Source organism: Tupaia chinensis, unplaced genomic scaffold, assembly GCF_000334495.1.
Source record: "Tupaia chinensis unplaced genomic scaffold, TupChi_1.0 Scaffold000067_1, whole genome shotgun sequence".
Lineage (NCBI taxonomy): Eukaryota > Metazoa > Chordata > Mammalia > Scandentia > Tupaiidae > Tupaia > Tupaia belangeri.
In genome coordinates this window covers 4,963,535-4,983,260 of record NW_006159526.1, presented here as the reverse complement: position 1 = coordinate 4,983,260, position 19,726 = coordinate 4,963,535, and the positions used below count along the sequence as shown (strand labels likewise).

Below are 19,726 nucleotides of genomic sequence, written 5' to 3'. Positions count from 1 at the left end.
TTTTTTTTCGTCCTTTCTGTCTCTCTGGCGAGTGCATAAAACCTATAGCAAAATATCTCTTTTAAAAAAAAAAAAAAAGAGCAGTCTGTTCATTTTTTTAAATTGACATATAATTATAAATATTCAGGATGTAAAATATTTAGAAAGCATTTTAGGCCAGCCTTGATGGTGTAGGAGAACATATTGGCAATGTTGAGGCCATATGACAAGGTCCTAGATTCATGTCCCAAGGTCTCCACGCTAGGGTGGACGGGAATTTGCCTGTAATCATGCCTGGTGGAGACTAGGGATAGATTGCAACATAAAGACCCTATTAGTGTCTCTCTTTCTACGTCCCCAATCACTCCCTGTTTCCTCTCTCATGGAAGAAATAAAACTTTAAAAAGAATCTTCTGGGGCTGGCAGGTGGCATAGTAGATAATGACGCTGGAGTCTTGAACCTGGCGGCTTGCTTTCTCACTTACTTTCTCTCTGGTCAAAGTAAAATAAATAAATAAATAAACTTAAATAATTCTTTAAAAAAAAGAATCTTTTGGGCCAGTCAGGTGGCATGGTGGTTAAGGCTAAATCCCACATGACTGACTCCATGGTTCGCATTCCAGACCCAGTGGCTTCAATAACACCTCTGGGTGCATGTGTGTGCGTGGTGCCCACCTAAGAAGAGAATGGAGGAGGAGGATTGTGGCACGGCCAACACTGTAGAGGATTATTTTTCCTTTTCCCTATCTTTCTCTCACCAGCCAGTGTGCGTACATGCACCCTACAACACACTTAGGGCCAAAAAAAAAAAAAAAAAAAAAAACATTCTAACAAAAGACATCCATAATCCAGACACAATTTTCACACTCTCCAGAGTGACAAAAAAGCCTGAGAACAACAAATATAAGTGTTACATATGGCTGGATTTAGAATGTAAATTGATAAAACCACAAGAGTAATTAAGCAAGGTCTGGTAAAGGTAAAGATGCCCTTATCTTAATTTTACTCTCAGGTATAGGAGTATGCCCTAGAGAAATAATACAAATGCCCAAGGACATTATCAATATACACATAAACTCTTTTAAACAAACAAAATACTCACTAAAGCAGTTTGTAGCACAAAAGGTGGATCTAAAGGCCTATCAAAAGAATGGCTATATAAATAGTTATGTATTCACACAATAGTCTACTCAAAAAAAAAAAAAAACAGTAATACTCTACAGTGCTATCCAAGAGAACCTGCTATCAAGATGGAACATCAGTGCTGTACAATACAGAAGCCAATAGCCATATGTGGTTACTAAACACTTTGAAATATAGCTGGATTTTAAATTTTGTTCAATTTTTAAACTTAATTTAAATATCCACATGTGGCTACCGTACTAGACAGTGAAGTCCAAGAACTACATACAAATGGCCTCACAAATATTAATGCTGCTCTTTAAACACAGGTGGCATAAAATATAAAATAAACTTTAAGAGGTTAAAGGGCTAGACACTTGGCCAGGAATAGCTAAAGGAAATGGATCCCACGTGGCCAACTATGGTTTGAATCCCGGCCCGAGTGGTTTAAAAACACAACAAGCACATGTGCATGTGTACCCTAAATCCCAACAGAATGGGGAAAGGATTACACCATGACCATGGCCCATTGCGGGGTGCTTTCTTCATGACTCTCTCCTGAGAACACATGTTCTCTGGCAATTAACAAAAATGTGGGACCAGCAGTTAGCGTAATGGGTATGTCGCTGGACTCCCATGTAGTAGTCGACCGCGGTTCGAGTCTGGACCCGGTGGCTTAAAACTCACGCTGGGCGCATGTGTGTGCGTGCCCAAGATCCCGAGAGGAGAATGGAGGAGGAGGGATTGTGGCGTGGCCATCCCCCCTGGAGGGTGATTTCTCACTTTCTGTCTCTCTGTCTCTGTCTATCTGGCGAGCACATGCGCCCTATAGCAAAAATCTCTCAAAAAAAAAAGAAAAAAAGAGAGAGAGAAAAGTTAAAAAACATGTAAAAGAATTCTACCTATTGCTTGGAAACATATTACATATTTACTAAGAAGAGAAGCATAAGAATAAGAAATACAATTGAGAGGCCAACAGATGGTGTGGTAGTTAAAACTCTGAACTCCCACATTGTTGACCACAGTTCAAGTCCTGGAGTCAACCAAAGGAATATCACATCAGGCAGGTGTACATGCGTGTGCGAAATCCCAAGAGGAAAATAAAAAAATGAGATTGCAGTGTGGCCATTGTCACTGGCGGGTGACTTCTTTCTCTCTCTCTGGTAGATGCATGTATCCTATGACAAAAATCTTAAAAAACAAACAAAAAAAAATAGAGGACAGTGGTTCCTCACATTAGGGAGGATCAGCCAGTGGGACTTAACCACACCGATACTATGAGGTTTTAAATTGGATGGCAAGTCCATGGTGGTTAGCTACATCATTCTTTTTATTCTTTTCCCCCTATATCATTCTTTTTTTTTTTTTGGAGAGGTTTTTCCTATAGAGCACATGTGCTTGCCAGAAAGACAGAGAGACAAAAAGTGAGAAATCACCCCCAGGGGGATGGCCACGCCACAATCCCTTCTCCTCTTGAGATCTTGGGCACGCGTACACACAAACACACACACACACACACACACACACATGCCTGGTGTGAGTTTAAGCCACCATGTCCAGCACTCAAACCGTGATTGACTACATGGGAGTCCAGTGACATAGCCATTATGCCAATTGCTGGTCCAAGCTATATCATTCTTAATTTATGCCTAAATTGTTAGATTACATATTCCACTGTTTAGATTTACAAACACAGGTGATAAAACACAAAGCCAAGCAAGACTGTATGTACTCCTCTTCCAAGCGTTTTATTTTTGTTTTGTTTAGACAAGGTCTCTCAGTGTTGTTTGTCTCCTGCCTTGGTTTACGATCTTAGACTACAAGAGTATACCACCATATCCAACTCTTTCTAAAACAGCGTCTCACTATGTTGCCCAGGCCAGCCTCAAATTCACATTTCTCCTACTTCAGCCTTCCCGAGTTGCTGGTATTACAGGAACACAATATCACACCTACACCAGGTTGGACCAGGAATAGATCCCATGCCTCACACATGAGAACACAGCATGTCAGCAGTGTATGCCACAGCAGCTGAGCGCAGGTGCCTTTTTTGTTTTAATTTATTTATGATTATGATTATTATTTTGGCAGAGAGTACATATGCCAGCTAGAGAGAAGGGGAGAAGAGCAATACCCCCCATAGGTCATGCTGCAATCCCTTCTCCTTCATCTCTCCTTGTTTTGGGATCTTGGATGTGCAGGTATATGCATTCAGCATGTTTTTGAAGCCGGCATGTTTAGTACTCAAAACCATGTGGTTGGCCACATGGGATCCTGTTGCCTTAACCTCCAGGCCACAGCACTGGTCACAGGTGGCTTTTTTAATCAACACAAATGTATCAACAGCTCTGGGACCACCTCATAAGGGCAGAGAGAGGAGGAACATGGGAAAAGACAAGCCAAAGGAACACATGGATTGGTACAATGGCATTGAAAATGTCTAATTTTTAAGTTAGAAGATAGTGGTTGCTTTGTGGTTATATTCTATAATTTGCATTATGTTGGAAGTCTGCTTCTCTGCATCAAATATCACAATACAAGATATAGAATGGTCTGTACTAAGATGTTTGGGCGTACCATCCCCCTGCTTCCCTGATCCCAAGAGCCCAAAAACTTTTCTGTGAAATAAGGTACCACCACTATATCCCACTGTAACTAACGGTCCTACCTGTAAACTTGGAATCAGCATTCCACAGATATCTCTGTAAATTTGTACCCTACATCTCCTCTAGTCCCACTACTCCAAACCAAGTAATTCTGATAATTACCAGAGTTTTGAACTATGGCCTGGGGTTTCTGGCCCAGGGAACTCAATGACTTACTTCTAAACATTATGGGTAAGTCTCGTATTCTTTGAAAATTCTGTTCTCAGCTCGCCTTAAACCATGAGAATAATAATGGATGCTTAATCCACATAGTTAATCATAAAGAAAGTTAATCCAGTAATTATATTTTAAAATGACAACAATCTGCTCTAGAATTGTCATTATGCTGTGAACAGCCAAGACTGTACGAACAAACATTTCCTGAACATAACTATTGGACACTAGGTTAGGAATATGGCAGTGCACAAAACTGCCTTGCCCTTAGGGAGCCTAAAATCTAAGAGGGGAGACACTGACAAGACTCTCCAGTGTAATCAGTGCTAGAAATCAAGGTGCTAAATGAAAGTAGAAGAATGAACAGTCATCAGGACTGTTTCTTTAAAGCGGTGAGAGGAGGATAAGAAGGTTGCCAACAAATTGCTCAGAAAGGGGGAATCAAAAGAATGAATCACTCAACAGTGGACGTTCTCAACTAATTCATGGAAAGAGTATGAACAGTGCCCTAGATTAGTCACTTATTTCAAGAGCAGAGGTAAAACTAAATCTATTTCTTAGTACATTATGGGAAGAAAATGTTTAATTTTCAAAGAGTTCTCACAGAGGGTACACTATCAGGCATCTAACCATCTCTGGGAGCCCCAACAGCATAGGCACCTCACAATCAAGAAATATGAGCAACGACAGGGGCATATGACAGTGGCCTTCTAAAAGTTTTCCAGAATGAGCACAACTTTTATTATCCCACCATTCTCTGATAACTCCAAATTACCCTAGAAGCTGCAAGACGATTCACTGTGAAGTTGTGGGGTCAGCCTCTGTCCTTACCCACTATCTGTGCCTCTCCCTGTCTATTCCTTCCATAGCTATGTGACCTTCAACCAGTCATGAACCTTCCTCTAGCTTCTCTCGTCAACTGTAGACTGAATCAAAGGACTAAGTAGGCTTCCCTGCAACCAGTAAGGTGCTTGGACACAGAATATATTCTGCAACGCATAAGAAAGAGCTGGCTATGGGACTGGCAGGTGACAACCGGGTTAAGGTAATGGGTTCCCACATGGCCAACCACAGTTCAAGTCCTGGACCTGGTGGCTAGCTTTCTCACATCCCCTGCCCATCTTTCTGTGGTTAAATTTAAAAATAATAACAGGGACCAGCAGTTGACATAATGACTATGTCACTGGAATCCCATGTAGTCGACCACATTTCGAGTCCTGGACCCGGTGGCTTAAACTCATGCCAGGCACGTATGTGCGTATGCCCAAGATCCCAAGAGGAGAATGGAGGAGAAGGGATTGTGGTGTGGTCATCTCCCCAGGAGGAGATTTCTCGTGTTCTGTCTCTCTGTCTCTCTCTGTCTTTCTGGCGAGTGCGTGCACTCTATAGCGAAAAACCTCTCCCAAAATAATAACAACAACAAATAAAAATTAAATAAGAAATTCTTTAAAAATAAATAAATAAAAGAGGGACCAGCAGTTGGTGTAATGGCTATGTCTTTGGACTCCCATGTAGTTGCCTGCAGTTCGAGTCCTGGACCTGGTAGCTTAAACATCACGCCAGGCACGTGTGCATGTGTGCCCAAGATCCCGAGAGAAGGGATAGTGGCATGGCTATCCCTCTTGGAGGGCGATGTCTAGCTTTCTGTCTCTTTCTATTTTTTTTTTTTGGAGAGGTTTTTGCTATAGGGCACGTGTGCTCGCCAGGCAGAGACAGACAGAGAGACAGAAAGCGAGAAATCACTCCCCAGGGGGGATGGCCACGCCGCAATCCCTTCTCCATTCTCCTCTCGGGATCTTGGGCACACACGCACACGCGCCCAGCTGAGTTTAAGCCACCGGGTCTGGGACTCAAACCGCGGTCGACGATGTGGGAGTCCAGTGACATAGCCATTACGCTAACTGCTGGTCCCTCTGTCTGTCTCTTTCTGGCGAGTGCACGCGCTCTATAGCAAAAACCTTGCCAAAAAAATTAATTAATTAATTAATTATAAATAAATAAATAAAAGGAAGGAAAGAAAGAGCTGGCTGTTTTCCAGGGAGTGATGCCAGAGTTGCCTCTACCCTTGTCTCTGTCTTTTCACTTATCCCATTTCCTGCCTGGAACTGGTGCAGATTTTTGTGCTTGGCCAATTTGTCCTTCACGTGCCAGCTTGCACATCTCTTCCTCTGGAAAAGCTTTTTGGACACTTCCTCACCACTACCTTACTGCTCTCTCCTTCATCTGCTGTACATTACTATCTATCAATCAGGCTGTACCAGAACACAAACCTGTCTCTTGACCGCTGGATAGCAAAGGAACCAAGAAAAGTCCTGAGCTTTTACCTCTGAGTTCGGCATTTTTCTGTTGCCTTCTATTTCATGAAGCACATTACATGTGCTAGAAAGACCTGACATCTTCCTAGACGGTGTAAAAACCACAAGCTCTGTTTTTCCTCTGTTTTTTAGCATTTCTAATTTAAGAGCACAATGTGTACCTTAAAGCAAATGTGGTTTTACAACATTTGGCTGAACCTAAAGAAAAGGGGGAGGGGAAGGGAACCCTAACCAGAGCTTTTCACAGGAAACAGGAAGTGGCTGCTTCCCCACCCCCATTCTCCACTCTCTGAACATAAACCAACTAGTTATTCTGTACAATTTAGGCAAGAGGGTAGAACCTGAATCAAGGAAATCTTCAGTTGGGAGAGAGGTTCAAAATCACAGGGCTGTCTCTGCCAAAATGGAGGAGGTGTGTTATTACAAGGCAGCAAAGCCATGGCCAAGACCCAGTGCAGCTTGCTCTGTCCACAGCACTCTGGGAGAGGCCCACACAAAGACAAGGTTTGGAATCTCGGGGATTGTCATCAGGAATGCACTGAATGCCTCACAACCTTAAGGGCTGAGGTTGGAATTCAAGCCTAAATTGTTCAAGAGTAACAGCTGACTAACAAAGTCAGCTGGGAATATTTTGATACCTTTATATTCGGTCCCATGTAGGAAGAGGCTGCATGGAAAGCACTGTGACTATGGAGTCTTAAGGAATGGTACGCAAAGGCTGCAGAGTGCCTGCCTGGGCTGTCCACATTCTCCTCATAGCGAGATAAAGTGGTTCCTAAAAGAGGTTTCTAGATCCACCCCAGTGGGCACCTTCAGAATTGACTCCAGGGAAACTTCCAGCTGTGAACGGCTAACAAAGCTAGCTAGGCCTCTCTCTATTTAAATGTGAAAGACCCGCCTCAATCAGAGAAGGCCCTTAAGCCATAAAACCCTTCACACCAAGGCCAAGTGTCACACTTGTAAGAGGGTGTGATTTATAAACTGACAGCACCCACAAAGCTGCTTTTGTACTCCTCAGTTTGTTAACAATTTATCTCCCCCCACCAAACTCAGAGCACTATTCAGATAAAGCCTGACTGGGCCTCAAAAAGAAAGAAAGAAAGAAAAGGACCTAAGTTTGGGCCAAAATACCAATGTTCACTCTGGATAATTATGGTCCTGTGAATAGACACTAAAATTAGGGCTTAATAATTTCTCTGTATCACACTTACAGCATCAAACTATTCCAATACAAACACAAAAAGCAAGAGAAAGACAATTTCCAATGCAGCCTTGCTGGAGACTCTTCAGAGTCCCACTCTTGTGGCTTCTGCAGTCTCTTTTGTGGTTTCTGCACTCTTTAGAATCCCCCCTTTAGAGCAATTTTAAATCAACATTTTGACCAGCTGTTTTTCTTCCTCACCATTTAAATCTACAAAGAGTAAATATGGGGTTGGTCATGTCTTTTTCTCTCAGTTCAACAAAACCAATTCTGGCCACTTTATCTTGTTTTCCCCATGGCATGACTCCCGTCTCAGATTCCAACACCAGCTACAGAAACCATTGTCTTTTGATACTGTTCCCAGTTCCTTCTATAAAATGAATTTAATTATTGCCTATGATCCAAATAGAGGTTAAGCCCCTAACATAGGTTACATTAAAAATTGTATGTCAGACTACCCATGGCCTTTTGGTTAAGGTAGCTGGATCCCACGTGGCCACCTGTACAGTTTGAGTCTTGAACTGAGCAGCCTGAAAAACATGATGGGCGCAGATGGGTTCATGACCAAAATCCCACAAAAATGGACACACAGAGAAGGGATTGCAGGGACTGGCAGGTGGCGTGGTGGTTCAGGATGCTGGACTCCCACATGATCAACTGTGTTTTGAGTCCCGGACCTGGTGGCTTGCTTTCTCACCCCCCCCCAAACGTCCCTCTCTACCCAAATTAAAATTAAATAAATAGATAAATAGATAGATAAATGGATAAAGTTAAATAATTTTTTTTTAACAAAAAAGGAAAAACAGAGAAAGGGATTGTAGCATGGCAAGGCCCCATGGGAGTGTTATGTTACTTTCTCCTGCTCTGTTGGGTATATACTGGCAAAATTTTTTTTCAAAGGGGGTGGTGGGACCAGCACAGCAGATTCCCACACAGCCAACAAAGGTTCAAGTCCCAAATCCGATGGCTTGAAAATCACACCAGGCACATGTGCGTATGCGCCCAAGACCCCAGGAGACAAAGGGATTGTGGCCTCACCATACCCCCTGCTTGGGGGGTGATTTCTCACTTTCCCTCTCACTGTCTTTCTTTCTCCAGTGAGTGTATACACCCTGTGGCAAAAACGGTAAAAAAAAAAAAAAAAAAAGAAAGAAAAAAATAAAAGCCTGATAACACTTGTCAATATTCAAGGCTTTTATTTGTTAAGATTGAATTTCATTCATTATTAGTTTATTTTTATTTACTCTATTGCAGGACTAGCAGGTGGCATAATGGTTATATCACTGGACTCCCACGTAGTCAACCGTGGTTCAAGTCCCAGACCCCGTGGCTTAAAACTCGTGCCAAGCACAAGTGCGTGTGAACCCAAAACCCTGAGAGGAAACTGGAGAACGGACTGCGGCTTGGCCATCTCCCCTGGGGGGTGATTTTTTGCTTTCGTCTCTCCAGTGAGTACAAACGCCCTATAGGGGGACCAGCAGTTAGCATAATGGCTATGTTGCTGGACTCCCATGTAGTCGAGTGTGGTTCAAGTCCCAAACCCGGTGGCTTTAACTCACGCCAGGCATGTGGGCATGCGTGCCCAAGATCCTGAAAGAATGGAGAAGGGATTGCAGCATGGCCATCACCACTGGGGGGTGATTTCTTGCTTTCTGTCTCTCTCTGTCTTTCTGGCAAGCGCACGTGCCCTGTACCAAAAACCTCTCCCAAAAAAAGGGGGGGGAACGCCCTATAGGAAAAAATCTCTATAAAAAAATGTACTACATTGGACCACTGGCTGGTGTGATGATTACGTCACAGGAATTCCACATAGTCAACCGCGGTTTGAGTCCCGGACCCAGCAACTTGAAACTCACGCAGGCACATATGTATGCATGCCCAAAAGCCTGAGAGGAGACTGGAGGAAAAGGAATTATGGCATGCCAATCCCTAGGGAGAGATTTCTTGCTTTCTGTAACTCTGTCTCTCTTTCTATGGTGAGCACATATGATCTATAGCAAAACTATCTTTAAAAAAAATGCAGCCGGCAGGTTGTGTGGTGGTGGAGGCACTGGATTCCAGTATGGCCGACCACAGTTTGAGTCCCAAACCTGATGATTTCCTTTCCCACTTTCCCTCTTTCTCTTTCTGTCTCTCTCTGGTCAAATTTAAAAATAATGATGCTAATAAATAAAATTATATAAATAATTGTTTAAAATAACATTTTGCAGGTCAGCAGGTGGCATGATGGTTAAGGGCGCTGGACTCCCACATGGCTGACCACAGTTCAAGTTCCAGATCTGGCAGCTTGCTTTCTCACTTTCTCTCTCTCTTGCCCTGCTCCTCTTTGGTAAAATTAAACTAAGTAAATAAATAAATAAAATTAAATAAAAAGAAATCTAAAAAATAAAATAAAATAACATTTTGCTATAGCCATGTCACCCATAAGAAAGAGAGAGAAAGAATGTGCATGCAACAAGCACAAGTAAGAGCGAAAAGGTAAGTGAGAAAGCAAACTGCCAGGTATAAAAATCCAACTGCGGTCAGCCATGTGGCAATTCAGCGCCTTAACCAACATGTCACCTGCTGGCTCCAACATTCAAGGCTTTTATCAAAAGTTTTTTGGTGCGGGATCAGCAGATAGCATAGCATTTACATCGCTGGACTCCCATGTATTTGACCGCAGTTCCAGTCCCAGATTCCACAGCTTATAAGTCACCCAGGTTTGGGACCGGCAGTTGGCGTAATGGCTACGTTGCTGGACTCCCACGTAGTCGACCACGGTTCGCGTCCCGGACCAGGTGGCTTAAACTCACGCCGGGCGCGTGTGTGTGTGTGCCCAAGATCCCGAGAGGAGAATGGAGGAGAAAGGATTGCAGTGTGGCCATCCCTCCTGGGGTGTGATTTCTTGCTTTCTGTCTCTCTGTCTCTCTCTGCCTGTCTGGCGAGTGCACGTTCCCTATAGCAAAAACCTCTCCAAAAAGAAAAAAATCACCCAGGGTACAAGTGCATGCATACCCAAAGGAGGAAAATGGACTGCAGTGTGGTCATACCCCTGGGGCATAATTGCTCACTCTCTCTTTTACTCTTGTGAGCGTATGCACCCTGAAAGCAAAACTCTCTCTCAAAAAAAAGTTATTTGGGGGAACCAGCAGTTAGTGTAATGGCTATGTCGCTGGACTCCCACATAGTCGACCGCGGTTCGTGTCCTGGACCCGGTGGCTTAAAACTCACGCCGGGCGCGTGTGCGTGCGTGCCCAGGATCCAGAGAGGAGAATGGAGGAGAAGGGATTGCGGCGTGACCATCCCCCCTGGGGGGTGATTTCTCGCTTTCTGTCTCTATGTCTCTCTCTGTCTGTCTGTCTGGCAAGCGCATGCGCCCTACAGTGAAAATCTCTCCAAAAAAAAAAAAGTTATTTGGTGGAAAAAAAAATGCAAAAAATTTTGTTTTGTTTAAAAATTATTTAATTTTATTTATTTATTCATTTAATTTGACCAGAGAGATAGTGAGAGAGAGAGAGAGAAATAAAGTGAGAAAGCAAGCCACCAGGTCCCTGTTTTGTTTATTTTTAAAGTTTTTGCCATAGGGTACATGCCCTTGTTAAAGAGAGACAGTGAGGGGAAAAGTGAGAAATCAACCCCTACGGGAGATGGCCATTCCACAATCCCTTCTCCTCCATTCTTCTCCTGGGATTTTGGGCATGCACACTCACACAGCATGATTTTCAAGCAGCTAGGTCCAGGTCTGGGAGTCCAGTGCCTTAACCAATAGGCTGCCTGCTGGATCCCCAAAAAACTATCTTTTAATAAAAATTATTTAATTAATTAATTAACTTTTTATTTTGACCAGAGAGACAGAGACAAAGGGTAAGTGAGGAAGTAAGCTGCCACGTCCAGGACTCGAACCATGATCAGCCATGTGGAAATACAACACTTCCGACCACCACCACCACCTGCCGGCCCCTCAAAACTTTATTTTAAAAAGAGTTATTTAATTCCATTCCATTCATTCATTCATTCACTTATTTTAATTTGACCAGAGAGACAGAGACAGACAGAGAGAAAGAGAGAGAGAGAGAGAGAGAGAGAGGAAAGTGAGAAAGCAAGCCACCAAGTCCAGGCCTTGAACCATGGTTGGCCACGTGGCAGTGTTCAGTGCCTTAACTACCATGCTACCTCCCAGCCCCTTTTTCCAAAATCTTTTTTTTTTGAAGAGGTTTTTGCTATAGGGTGAATGCAATCACCAGACAGACAGAGAGAGACAGAGAGATAGAAAGCGAGAAATCACCCCCCAGGGGGCGATGGCCACGCCATCCTCCCTTCTCCTCCATTGTCCTGTCGAGATCTTGGGCACACACGCACACGCGCCTGGCGTGAGTTTAAGCCACTGGGTCCGGGACTTGAACCACAGTCGACTACGTGGGAGTCCAGTGACATAGCCTTTACACTAACTGCCGGTCTCTCCAAATATTTTTTTTAAAAGAAGCCAAAACAGACTAGCCAGGTATCATGGTGGTTAAGGTGCTGGATTCCACCTGGCCGACTTTGTGGTTTGATTACTAGACAGAGGCTTGAAAAACATGCTAGGTGTTGGGATCAGCAGTTGGTGTAATGGTTATGTCACTAGACTCCCACATAGTCAACCTCATGCCAGCGTGTATGCGTGCCCACGATCCCGAGAGGAGAATGGAGAAGGGATCTCACCTCTGGGCGGTGATGTTTGCTTCTGTCTCTGTCTTTCTGGAGAGCACATGCGTCCTTTAGCAAAAACCTCTCCTTCCCCCCCTCAAAAAAATGCTAGGTGCATGTGCACGTGTGCTTAGAATCCCAAGAGAAAAATGGAGAAGGGACTGCAGCACAATCATCCCCTAGATTGTGGAGGGTGAGGTCTTATTTCCCTCTCTCCCTATATCAAAAGAGTGCTGGAACCAGCATATGGCATAATGGTTACATGGTTGGACTCCCATATACTCGATCACTGTTCGAGTCCTGGAATGGGTGGCTTAAAACTCACACTGTGCACATGTGCATGCGTGGCCAAAATCCTGAGAGGACACTGAAGGAAAAGGGATTGCAGCATGGCCATCCCCCCTCGGGGGTGACCTCTCGTTTTCTGGCTCTCTGTCTCTCTAGCAAGCCCAAGTGCCCTTTTGCAAAAACCTCTTTAAAAAAAAAAAAAAAAAAAAAGAAAGAAAGAAAAAAAAAAAAAGAACAGGAAAGTGCCTACACTCTATAGCAAAAATTTAAAAAAAAAAAAAAAGAACCAACAGAAAATAAAAGCAATTGAAGTTTAAACTTGCTCCCGTCTACTTACTACCTGACTGAATAGTTGTCAACCTGGGGGTTGTATGTAAGTAATAGCCTCTGCTCAAAACCAATCTTTCTGAAATACATCACATGTCAAAACTGGTGGCTCAGGGAACCAGCAGTTAGCGTAATGGCTATGTCGCTGGACTCCCACGTAGTCGACCGTGGTTCGCGTCCTAGACCCGGTGGCTTAAAACTCACGCCGGGCACGTGTGCGTGCGTGCGTAAGATCCCGAGAGGAGAATGGAGGAGAAGGGATTGCGGCGTGACCATCCCCCCTGGGGGGTGATTTCTCGCTTTCTGTCTCTGTCTCTGTCTGTCTAGCAAGCGCACGCGCCCTATAGTAAAAAAAAAACTGGTGGCTCATAGATCAAATTAAGTCCTGCAGCATGTTCTATATGGCCTCCACAGTGTTGAGCTGAAGAGCATTCAAACCAACTTGAATAGGCTGCTGGTATTAAAGTTTGGGACAGGGACCAGTAGACAGCATAAAGGTTACACAGCTGGACTCTCACAGAGTCGATCACGTTTTAGTCTTAGACCTGGCAGCTTAAAACTCTGCCCAGGCACATGTATGTGCATGTGTGCCCAAGATCCTGAGAGGAGAATGGAGGAGAAGGTATTGCAGCATGGCCTTCCCCCTGGGGGTGAGTTCTTGCTTTCTGTCTCTGTCTCTCCAGTGAGTGCACATGCCCTATAGCAAAAATCTCTCTCAAAAAAAAAAAAAAAAAAAGTTAGGGGGACCAGCAGTTGGCATACAGGCTATGTTGCTGGACTCCCATAGTCGACTGAGGTTTGAGTCCTGGACCCGGTGGCTTAAACTCACAACGGGCACGTGTGCATGCATGCATGCCCAAGATCCCAAGAGGAAAATGGAGAAGGAATTGCAGCATGGCCATCAGGTTGATTTCCTGCTTTCTGTCTCTGTCTTTCTGGTAAGCACACGGGCGCTATAGCAAAAACCTCTCAAAAAAAAAAAAAAAAAAACTAGGGACAGACCATACAAAATCTCTGTTACTGATTCTCTTGAAATATTACATATTGAATCACTGGTTCATATTCCCTCAGGACAACATCAGGCTGGCATAAGCAGCAGGGAGCTTCCTTTAGATAGAACAAACAAGACCCCTTACCTCAACGGCTCTACCAAGCTTCATTCTTTGATTTGCAATTGTAATTACCCCCACAGGACAGAAAGATTTCTGGTCTCTAACTCAACCCATAACACCTACCTTTTTGACCATAGTTGTCTCTGATGAATCAAGTTTGGCTCTCTTGGTATCAGGTCCATCTTCTACTCCTTGGCTAACTTTGGCAACTTTGGTTTTCTCCCTAGAGGATTACAAGTGGAGGGAATTAAATTCTATCCTAGGAATCATGCCAGTAGAATAAAAAAAAGTCACTTGCTCACAAAATAGGATTGTGGTTAAGAACAAAAGCTCTGGAGTCAGAAAGATCTGGGTTCAAATTCCACTTTTCTACTGACACCTTGATGAGTCTATTACCCACTGGGTGGGAATGCCAATCCCTGGTCATTACTGTAAGAAGAGAAAAAACATAAATTTCTCAGACTGCCTACCGCCTAGAAGCTGTCAATAAACAAAAGTAGTTACCCTATAAACTTATTCTACTTGAAACATAAAGTACACAGCTTAACTGAATTCTTCCCCATTCTGTGAGCAGTACATGTTAAAATAACCTGGCCTGGGACTAGCAGTTGGTATAATGGCTGTTGTTGGACTACCAAGTAGTCGACCGCGGTTTGAGTCCCGGACCCCATGGCTTAAACTCACACCAGGCGCGCTTGTGTGAGAGTGCGTGTGTGCCCAAGATCCCGAGAGGAGAATGGAGAAGAAGGGATTGAAGTGTGGCCATCCCCCCTGGGGAGTGATTTCTTGCTTTCTGTCTCTCCGTCTCTCTCTGTCTTTCTGGTGAACGCATGTGCCCTATCCCCCCAAAAAAAAAAAAAAAAAAATCTTTCAAAAACAAAAGAACAACAACAAAAAAAAACCTGGCCGTCTTTATTTATAACATGCCAAAAGAACTATAATAGATTTTTCTAAGGCAGTAAAATGCTACAAGTTAGGAGGGGGCTAGCAGGTGGTGTGGTGGTTAAAGGCACTGGACTCCCACATGTCCATGGTTTGAATCCCAGACCTGGCAACTTGCTTTCTCACTTTCTCTCTCTCTCTCTGTGTCTTGTTCTGGTCAAATTACAATAAAATAAAAGAATGAATACATAAAATTAAATTAATAAATCTTAAAAAAAAAATAAAAAAAAAAAACTACAAGTTGAGGTCAACAGGTCGTGTGGTGGTTAAGGCACCGAATTCCCACATGGCTGACAATGGTTTGAGTCCCGGATCTGATGGCTTGGTTTCTCTCTTTCTCTCTCTCTGTCTCTCTCTCTCTCTGTCTCTGTCTCCCTTTAGTGAATGCACATGTGCTATAGTAAATTTAAAAATAATACTATTAAATAAAATTACATAGTTCTTTATTTTTTAACTATCTTTCTAAAAATTTTTTAATTTAACTTTTTATTTTATTTATTTTAATTTTATCAGAGAGGGGCAGAGACAGAGACAGAGAGAGAGAGAGAGAGAAAGAAAAATGGAAAGTGAAAAAGCAAGCCACCAGGTCCGGGACTCAAACCATGGTCAGCCATGTGGGAGTCCAACACCGCTAACCATACCACTGCTGGCCCTTTATTTTGTATTTTTGCTATATGGTGCATGCACTCACCAGAGAGACAGAAAGTGAGAAAACAACCCCTGGGGAGACAGCCACTCAGCAATCCCTTCTCCATTCTCCTCTTGGGATTTTGGATATATACGCACACATGCCTGGCCTGAGTTTTAAATCGATAGATCTGGGACTTGAACTGTAATTGACTATGTCCAGTGACATAACCATTAAGCCATCTACTGGTCCCATAAATAATTATTCAAAAAAATGTGGGGGGAGGCCTGCAGGTAGTATGGTGGTTAAGGCACTGAACACTCTTACATGGTTAGCCATGGTTTGAGTCCTGGACCTGGTAGGTTGCTTCCTCACTTTCCATCTCTCTCTCTCTGTGTCTCTCTTTGGTCAAATTAAAATAAATGAATAAATAAATAAAATTAAATAAATATTCTTTTTTAAAAATTATTTTTGATTTTTTTTTTCCTATAGGGCATGTACATTTGCCAGAGATAAAAAGAGAGACAAAGTAACAAATCTCCTCCCAGGGGGAATGGCCACACCAAAATCCTTTACTCTCTCTGGATTTTGGGCATACACAAACACATCCAGCATGAGTTTCCAGCTGCTATGTCCAGGACTTGAATGGTGGTCAGCCATGTGGAAGTCCAGTGCTTTAACCACCATGCCACTCACTGGCCCCTAAAAAATATTTTTAAGGGACCAGCGGGTGTTGTGGTGGTTGGGGTACTGGACTCCCACATGGCCAACTGCAGTTTGAGTCCCGGACCTGGTAACAAATTAAAAAAATAATGATAAATTAAGTGGTAGTTTTAAAAATATACATATAATATATATAATTATGATTACTACATGATATGTATTATATATTACATATATAATATATATTTTAATACTAGCGATTAGGAGATCTCTGGAACACATTTGTCCTTTTCCATCTTCACTTTACTGGCAAAAAATCTGCAGACTTGCCTAAGATGCTGAACAGAGCAGTTTTGGGCACAGCAACAGTGTGATAAAATCCCGCTGCCTGAGGCTGGGGCTGCATAGGAGGCAACAGTTCAGGTCCTGAACCTGTCTAAATAGGCTGGCATGGCTTCATAAACCTGTAATCCTAACTGGGAGGCTGAAGGATTGAAACCTGGCAAGACCATGTAAAAATACCAGACTCCCTCTGACCCCTGTATCTATCTATTTCTCTCTCTTTCTCTCTCTCTTTTTTTTTTTTTTAAAGTGCATTTCCACTCTCTTGGTTGGAAGCTCCAATCTACCACACAAGACCTCTCTTCAACTCTTGAAAGGAAGGTTAGGGTGAAGAAGAGTCAGCAATTACAGCCAAAGAACCAACTCATAACTTTATAATCATCTACCATCTTTCAACTAGAAGCTACAAGTTAAAAACACTGCAGGTCCCATCATGTGAGAATTACCAAGTCTATAGTCTCTATGTTCAAAATGAGAGGATAAGCTCTGTTCCACCAGAGCAATCTCTAGACCTTAGAGCCTTTCCAAGGTAGACTTCAGCTAAATGTGCCTTGAGAGTTACCCAAGTATTTGGTACTCATTTTTTGAGAGATTTTTGCTATAAGGCATGTGAGCTGGCAGAAGAGAGATGGAGAGAGAGTGAGAAATCACCCCCCCAAGCAGAATGTCCACACCATAATCCCCTCTCCCCCACTCTCCTCCTGGGATTTTGAGCATACACACACAGACGCCCACCTTGAGTTTCAAGACTCTGGATCTGGGACTCAAACTGTAGTCAGCCATGCAGAAGTTTAGCACCTTAACCACTATGCCACCTGCTGGCCCCAGTAAAACTAAATTTTGAAAATGTTACAGTCCCCACTCCTCTCCCAACACTTACTCTACAAACTCATGCTCTCCAAGATTGGAAAATGTGTATCCATGGTAGCCAAAAACATCTCCTGTAAAGAACTTGATGCTGTTTTTGTGACAGATCTGGTCAACTTTAATTATGACATCCCTGGAGCAGCAAGTCAGACATACCTACAGAGAAAAAGAAATGCATGGATGTGGATTTTGTAAACTGTGAATCACTCCCCTGATATCTAAATAAATCTTAATGAACAGTTTCTGTGGGCATGTTTAAAAGTCAGATTCAAACTGGTACAACTGGTTCTTTGTGTCCTATGGTTAGACAAAAGAAAAGTTGCAGGTTTCAGGATGTAGAAAATATAAATTATGAGGATCATCACTTTCTGCAATGAAAACAAAATATGTTTAGTTAGAAAGGAAAGCCATTTAGTGAATTTGTTTCCCCTGAGCCACGAATATATATAAACCACATAGCATTCATAAAAAAAGCAACAATAACTTAGCGAGCTATTTCTTTCTCTTTTTTTTTTTTTTGGAGAGTTTTTTTTTTGCCATAGGGCACATGCACTCACCAGACAGACAGAGAGAGACACAGAGAGACAGAAAGTGAGAAATCATCCCCCAGGGGGATGGCCACAACGCAATCCCTTCTCCTCTATTCTCCTCTCGGGATCTTGGGCACGCATGCACACGCACCCGGCGTGAGCTTTAAGCCACCGGGTCCGGGACGCGAACTGCAGTCGACTACGTGGGAGTCCAGTGACATAGCCATTATGCTAACTGCTGGTCCCATTAGTGAGCTATTTCTAAACAATTTAAATACAAATAAGATATAGTGAAAAGGAAAATCAGATTTTTAAAAAATTGATCCAAAAGTCATGTTTAAACATGAGGGCTTTTTTTCCCCTCACTTTTGATTAGTATGTTAAGATAAGAATGATACACAAGCCCAGTGGAGATTATTTTTCCTCATACTGCAGTATGAAACTTTATCTAAATTTAAGGAAAAAAGAAAAGGTTATAGACCAAGTGACCTTCCATTCAGACTGAAACAATAAACTAGTGATTCACTCAGTGGAATTATCAATGTCACTCTGGGGCCTCTAGGTTGTGTTCCAATAAGCTGAAGTATTGGAAATAACTAAGTTCTATTGCCAAAACACCACCTTTTGGGGCAAAGCTTTGTGATCACGGTCAAAAGAAAACTTCCAAACTGCACATGCTTTCTCCCGAACAAAAGGACATTTTCATTTGACAGGCCCCTTTGCTGCTGTCTAGCAGCCTGAATACTGAAGTAGCACTCTCAGAGAAATGTGTTCCTTTAGTGTTTGAAAAAGATGCAGCCACCCAAGGAAAAAATCACATCTAAAAGATAAACCCACAGGTTAACATGTAATCAACTGATCAAATGAAACCCTGTAGAGTCAAAAGTGTAAAACCTGTAAGGACCAGCCAAACATGGCCCAAAAGGCAGGCAGGCTCACCCTCGGCACATGTGTTGTACAATCTATCAGCCTGACACTTCAGTTCTAACAGGTCCTCTCTCTAATTTTAAGTTCAAGGGACACCTAGAATGAACCAAATTGATTACTACGGATAAGAAAATGAAGAGAAGACTTTGTGTCCAAATGGAAAGTATCCCAGTAGCTGGAGTTATAAAATAGAAAAGATTGGGGAAAGAGAAAAAAGAACAAATGCACAGATGATCCATATTCCAAGCCCATATTTCAACAGATGCAGGTACAAAATGTAAGTGACAAAAACAAACCAAATTACCGCGCCAAATTCAAACCTCTCATATAAGGACTTTTCATTTAAAAAAAAAAGGAGCTCACCTGTGACTATTTCACAGTTCCCCAAGATTTGTTAAGCTTTTCCAGGACATAGGGAATTACATCTGAGAGGTCAGACACTGACACAATTTTACTTATCCTTTCATCTCTGCATAGATCTGACAGTGAAACCAAATGAGGCATATCCAGTCTGGATATGTCTCACTTGGCTTTTGACTACAATGATTTTGTCTAGTTATCCACAGCAACACAGTCAAAGTGACTGTACGGACAAGAGACAGACATAGACAGAACAAGATCAGGTGTGCTCTTCCTTAAGACAAAACACAAGCTGTAGTTTGATATTTAAAAAAATATAAAAAGCCTCTGCCACAAAAATTAATCACCAACTTGTTAAGTTTTCAGAAGAAAACATTTGCAATTAAATGTATCAAAGTTATGTGCAAAGATTCTGGAAAGAAAACAAAACACCAATAATGAAACCTGGTCTACAGGAACATTCGCCCAGAGAAGAAGCCAGCAGACAGCAAGTTACCAATAGCTATAGCAGATCCAACAGACCTATCAACACATTCATTCAATATTCTAAACTTTAAGAACAGAATATCTTTTTTTTTTTTTGGGGGGGGGGGGGGGTTGGGTTTTTTTTTTTTTTTTTTTTTTTTTTGGCACGCG

At 42.6% G+C, this 19,726-nt stretch overlaps 1 protein-coding gene across 1 annotated transcript in view; it reads right to left on the bottom strand.

Moving 5' to 3' along the window:
- Positions 1 to 19,726, bottom strand: part of SAE1 (SUMO1 activating enzyme subunit 1) — a gene marked incomplete in the record, with an annotated part of 108,085 nt that overhangs the window by 64,007 nt on the left and 24,352 nt on the right. Inside the window, 2 exon segments of the mRNA XM_006142177.3 lie at positions 13,955 to 14,054; positions 17,287 to 17,429. Of these exon segments, the coding sequence (XP_006142239.2) occupies positions 13,955 to 14,054; positions 17,287 to 17,429 (243 nt within the window).